Genomic DNA, 6,192 nt, shown 5'->3' on the forward strand with positions numbered 1-6,192 from the left:
TATATCGCTAGATGATGTTTGCAGACCCGCTGCGGCCTGAGGGGAACGAAACAATGAGGATAGTTTTGCAACACCAGAGTCAACATCACTTCACACACACACACACACACACACACACTGGGTCCTGCACTGCCTTATTCTCAAAAAACCTGAGTGAGTCATGTCCAACAACAGGGTTAAGATTAGAGAGAGGAATGGGAACTGGCCAAAACGTTACTGTATATGGCAATGTTTGAATTGTGGTCATTTTGGCAGTACACAGCCTGTAATCAAGCCCACAACCAATACAAGCAGTGTACTTCCATACAGAGTGTTAAAAAAGGTGAAATGCCATTATCATAAGGTAGTGTATATGACAGTATCAGTACTTTGTAATGGCCTATGTTGTTGGGTCTTTAATGACACAATGCAAATCACCATACCTCCATATATACCGCAATAAAAACGATAATTGTGTAACATCCTTCCGTTGTATTTCCGTTCCTAATAAAGCTGTTTTAGTGGGACTGTGGCACCTACTCCTATCCCTCCGCAGAGAGACGCACTCCAGCCAGAAGCTCCTGCGGCGGGACACCCCGCCTGCGCCGCGGAGCGGTTTCAGACTGGAAACACATAAACCCCCCCAAAAAAACAGAAGCATCGACCCGGATTTAACGGGCCCAGTTCGGACCACCGCGAAGGGGCTATTTAGTTTGAGATAAATACAAACACACTAACGCGCACGTATGTGCCAAGTTAAAATACTCACAGAAAAAAATTAACTAATATTTGCAGGAAAGAGAATTAAAAGACCACAAATAGCGCGAGACGGTCACATCGCCAATTATGCCACCTGTATAGGGCGCGCGCGCGCACAGAACGAGGTGATAGCGACCAGCTGCGTGAACATAGACAGACAGACAGAGGATCACTTAATTACCTGAATATGAAAGTCTCAGCCGCGGCACATTTAACTTGGTCGATGACACGGTGGCGACAAGTAGTGCGACGAGAATCATGTTGAAGAAAGGTGTAAATCCCTCCATTCTGCTTTTAATTGATTCGAACTAGACTATACAAATACGTTGCCTACAACCAAGCAGTATATTCCAAGATAATTTAAGGGGGGGTGACAGTTGTTGGATCCTTGTTCTGTCACAGTGACAACATTTGCGTTTTCAGGTGGAATTCCTCCGGGTGCGTAATTGGGTCTGACCGAGCAGCTGCGTCTTCTCCGCGGAGTGACTGCTGCTCCGCTGAGGTGATTCACTTACTCTGCTCTAAAGACTGACACTCCTCCAGATCACTGCCCAACAGAAGTCCGCTTCACTCAGAGAGAGAGACAGCGAGAGAGAGCGAGAGAGAGAGAGAGTGCGAGAGAGTGCGAGAGAGAGCGAGAGCGAGAGACAGAGCGAGAGAGAGAGAGAGAGAGAGAGACCATGCTTTACGCGAGCGCTTTAAGTGACCAGCCTCTCTTTTACCCGCATCAGACTCCCCGGACAAGGGACATTTGGACACTCTTACAGATGATTCATAACACCATTTCAACTTAATGTAAGGTGTATTCATCGCGTATAGCTTTGAGAATCTTTTATAGAGGTCATTAATTATTTCTAGGCATATACACCTTAAATAAAATAGTTTGCAAAAAATTATTATATGGACATTTGAATTGTATGGATGAAGTAGTTGGCTCCATCAATAAATAATCAAAATCTGTAAATCTGGGAAATAAATAAGTTCTGAGGTAGAATTAGATATCAAGGTAAAAAAAAGATGAATTGTAGAAAACCATTTGTTCAAAATAAAAAAATTAACCAGTTATAGGAAAAGTGAACTGGCCCTTAAGCAGGTCGTAGACGTGTAAGAGGTCTGATGAAGATATTCACTAAGACATCAGGACGTTTTATGATTTATGGGCTTTAAATGAATGAAGAACATCTTCATCTCCACATTTCTCTGTGAGCCCAGTCAATGCTTAAACTTACTTCACCCCTTCAGCACCAACTGAATGCATCTATTCACGAGCAAGCCTCCAAGTGAACCCAGGGGTGAGAGCCACTCAAGTTGTCAGTGTTCTGGAACCCAGAGTCCTTTGGGAGCATTTGTTTGTCGCGAGCAAGAGGTTCTCACATGTTTCAGAAAGACTGGGAGGCAGAACATGATGGAGGAAGTGCATGCTGTGCTAGAGATGACATTGTGTCTCTTGGGCATGCCGAGGGCGTGTTTGTGCCAGGGGCCTCCTGTGTGCACTTCAAGTTCCTGTTTCATGGAACTTGTCATGCAGATCAGTGGAGTGACTTAAAGAGCCAATCAGTATTGATTTGATTCCCCACTCTTAAGTTTGGTCTCATATCCATGCATTAATGTTTTGTAATAGGGTTTGATTGTGATGAAATTTATGTAGTATCTTGAAGAATCCCAACAAAATATCTTATTTATGGACATATATTAAAGGTGTACATTTTGGCTATTTTTAATGGGAGATTTTAATATGTCCAATCATACTCTGTCTGAAATGTTTTTCAAACCCAATTTTCTTATCAAGATTCTTTTCTTGTTTTTACTTAATACTAAATGGGAGCTTGATGAGTGCCTTCCAAATGCCAAATGAAGTATTTTGAGCATGAATACTGTGATTGGGAAAATTATAAAAATACTTTTGCATAATTACTGCAGACAAAGGAAACCACGGCTCCGTCTCATTCCAGTGGTTTTGTGCTTCTCCTCATTAGGATCCTGTTTCCACTCAATACTAATCCTTACTGATGAAATAAAGTTGTTGCTACTTGTCCTTGTCTTCAGGCACATGTTTTTGTATATTTCAGAGGACAAACATGTTCCAAATAATTTTTCCATCTGCCATTCTCTCGTTTCATTATTAATCTTCTGTGTCCCTTTATGGCACAAACCAAGAGTAAACACAGATAATATTTCAGTGTTCTAACAAACCACAGAAACGGTAGTGCATGATGTGACATGTTGCGTGGCAGCCAGTGGAAGCTGCTCGTTATGGTCATGAGTGATGTTTTTTTATATTATACTTTGTGACCACTGTGGTGTTTGAATTATTTAGCATTTTAAAATATGAAATAATGAATGGAAATGTTCATGAATCCAGATTGTTTTTATCCATTATGATAATGCGTACAAATATAGTTTATTCATTTCAGGAAAAGTATGATTTTGAGGTTAACTTATGACATTGCATATCAAGTGGTGTCTGTGTTGCATTTATTCTGTTGATTATACAGTGCAAGCAAAACCAAATGTGGCTTTTTGCTGGCTCTGTTATTAAAAATCATCAATCAAAAGCATGTTGCAACAGTAACATTCTAATTACTCCAAAGTATTTGCACATGTATGTTGTTTTTAAGGATAATAATGCATTTTTTTTCCAACAACCAAGTCAGCGACCACCAGTGATTGAAGTTGTTCTGATTGGCGCTCTTGTTGGCGTGAAGGGCTCTCAGGCCTCAAGGCTCCTGATTGGACAGCACTCGTCCTCATGCAGACTCGTTTTGAAGGACAAACAGACGTGGAAAAGCAGCAGAAGAGGCCGAAGGCAGCGTGAGTGTTCAAGAGCTGAATTCATTAATGTGTCAAAACACTATCCTTGTGAATGAATGCTCCCAGGATTGTTCCGCTACCGGGAAATGACCTCTCTAGAAATGCCTCTCGAACCGCATCGTTGAACACGAGGAGCTAGGCTGATTACAATTTATTTTTTTTCTGCCCCGTTTAACTCTCTTTTTCTTACTCTCCCTGTAAATTCTTAACTGTCCTTTTATCACTTAACATTCATGCATGTTTCAAACATGGTGCTCGCTTTGAGAAGTCCAGCGAAAGATCTTTGTGCGTCTCGGTGTCGCCATCCAAACGCTTGAACGATGTCATTCACTCCGAAAGAAAAACCATACTTCTCCCAATTCCCTCCGTTTAAGAACTGCGGTCCATTGTCTGATTGAATTGTTCTGTGTGAGCGAGCGGACCGTCTCTGCGTCTCACAAAGTCCTCCCGGGGCTGAATTAGGCTCTTCAGGCTGTCAGAGGAGATGAAACGTAAGACCACTTACCGGCATCTTGACATTGCGTCACTTTGACAAATCAGACCGGTGCTTCTTGAGTGGTGATTGGGAATGGCAGGAGAGAGGTTCATGAATTCACAATGTGGTAGGTTGTGGGAGAACAACTCCGAAGCAGACAGCTGCTGCGTTTCTGTGTGCGCCTCCGGGTTCATACATGTTTCATCTTTTCTTGGCAATGAGAGGAGAAACCCGGATATTGGAGTTGACACGAGTGGAGACACAGTCAAGGACAAAGTGACTCGGGGAAGTCAGAACAAGTGGCATGCAGTGCACTGACAAAAGGTTGGATGTGGCTATTTGCTGCTTGTGCCACTGAGGACTCACAATCATTCATGTGGTCCAAATTGTTTAGGGTGGCTCCGTTATATCAAATACAGAATGACGAGATTCTATATTTTAAACTCTTTTCTGGGAAAATGGTACAACAGTAATCTCTCTGAACAGCTATTAATTAAGCAGTCATCTGGATGTTTCACTTTAGGAAAAGCACATTATCGATCTCCCAGTAAGTCATGACAGTGTGACAGAGATGCAACGAGCTCAATACTGGGACCCTGAAACTGAATCAGGCAAATGGCCATTCTGCATTATTATTATACAAACATCTAATCAATAGCCTTCACAGAAAAAGGTCCACTAGATCTGTTTCAGGTGAGCTGACATAAACATTCTGCCTTTTCTTCAAGTTCCAGGAACACTTTTTTTTCCCGCCAGAAAGTTGGTTGCATGACTTTCCACAGGGAGCACTTTAGCAATCCAGCACAGAACACTTTCCATCAATTGAAAAAAAGAAAGAAAAATAAATACATTGAGAAAAATGCTTTTGCCACAGCTTGCTGCATCTGTGGGGGGGGGGGGGGGGGGGGTTCTGACCCAGTTTCCACCCAGCAAGAGATGTGTGGTCATATACTGAGGGAAACTTTCTTACATTGTCTGTTGTTAATGGTTTTTGTCCGTTTGTAACTTGTTTTAAGTGAGTTTTTTTGTTCCTAATATGTATTACACTTTAATACTAAATGCATACGGAGAACTAGTTTGCTCACAGTTCTTTACTGGATGCCTTGGACCAAGTGTCTGTTTTGATGATGGTCATTTTAAACACCATTAGATTATGTTCTGCTTCATTATCTTCCTAATTTGTATGTTGTCAAAAAGATGCACAACATAATCTAGAAATCGTGATTTGCTTTTGTGCGCCAGTTTAATAAAAGCTGAGTGGACAGTTATTGAATGTGATTAAATACGCAGGCTAACAAGCTTGCAGATACATAAACTTTATTTCATCACTGCACAGATGTGTGGGAAGAGTTACACACCAGAAGGACGAGCGTCCCTCAGCTCTTTTCTCCATGGATTATTTGTCTTTTAGAGAATTTATTGGCTGTAAGGGATGGGTCATAACGTTTAACAAAATCCCAACACAACAACAGCTGTAATAATTTTCTCCTCCATCATCCAAGTTTAGGAAATCGAAAGAGAAGACCAGGAAGAACCGTGTCGTATATTATCACTACTATAATTACTTCTGCAGCGGGGCTATGGAGGGTGGCCGTGTCAGTTGGTCCAGAGTAAAATATCAAACATCGAATGGATTGCCATGAAAAAACTGGTCCAGTCATGGACCCAGGAGGATGAATCTCCCTACAATACCGAACTAATAACGTCACATCTTCCAGCTGTACCTTCGGTTTACAAATGTGAGCATATTAGCACATTAATCTAATATGTTAACTCACTATTACTATCCCTAAGTATTTATTTATTTTTATTATGAGGCCATATGATTGTTCCTACTCTTGTAAGCATGCCACTTTTCCTCTTTTTTTATGTCAGAGAAGGAATTGTGTAGGATGATAAAAACACCATGTAATGAGAGAAACAGATGGAATCCATCATTTGAAGACACAATTCAGATGAAGCTCACCTATAATAAGGAAAGACATCTGTAAATGAAGTAGCCTTATAAGATGAACTGCATATATAAAGATGATAAGTGGAAGTACATGAGAAGTTAAGAGGAGAAAAAAGAGGCACACACACACACACACACGTACACACACACGCGTACACACACAGACATTTGGTATTTAACATATGTGGCCTCTGCAATAAAGGGGGACATTTTA

The 6,192-nt window shown here is 41.2% G+C and overlaps 1 protein-coding gene across 1 annotated transcript in view; it reads right to left on the reverse strand.

The window, feature by feature from the left end:
• sema3bl (sema domain, immunoglobulin domain (Ig), short basic domain, secreted, (semaphorin) 3bl) overlaps positions 1 to 1,193 on the reverse strand; it is a 66,707-nt gene extending 65,514 nt beyond the window's left edge. Inside the window, exon 1 of the mRNA XM_056423310.1 lies at positions 920 to 1,193. Coding sequence (XP_056279285.1) covers positions 920 to 1,025 — 106 coding nt within the window. The 5' untranslated portion in view covers positions 1,026 to 1,193. The remainder of the gene's footprint in view (positions 1 to 919) is intronic.
• Positions 1,194 to 6,192: the final 4,999 nt, after the last annotated feature.

Source organism: Pseudoliparis swirei, chromosome 9 (assembly GCF_029220125.1).
Source record: "Pseudoliparis swirei isolate HS2019 ecotype Mariana Trench chromosome 9, NWPU_hadal_v1, whole genome shotgun sequence".
Lineage (NCBI taxonomy): Eukaryota > Metazoa > Chordata > Actinopteri > Perciformes > Liparidae > Pseudoliparis > Pseudoliparis swirei.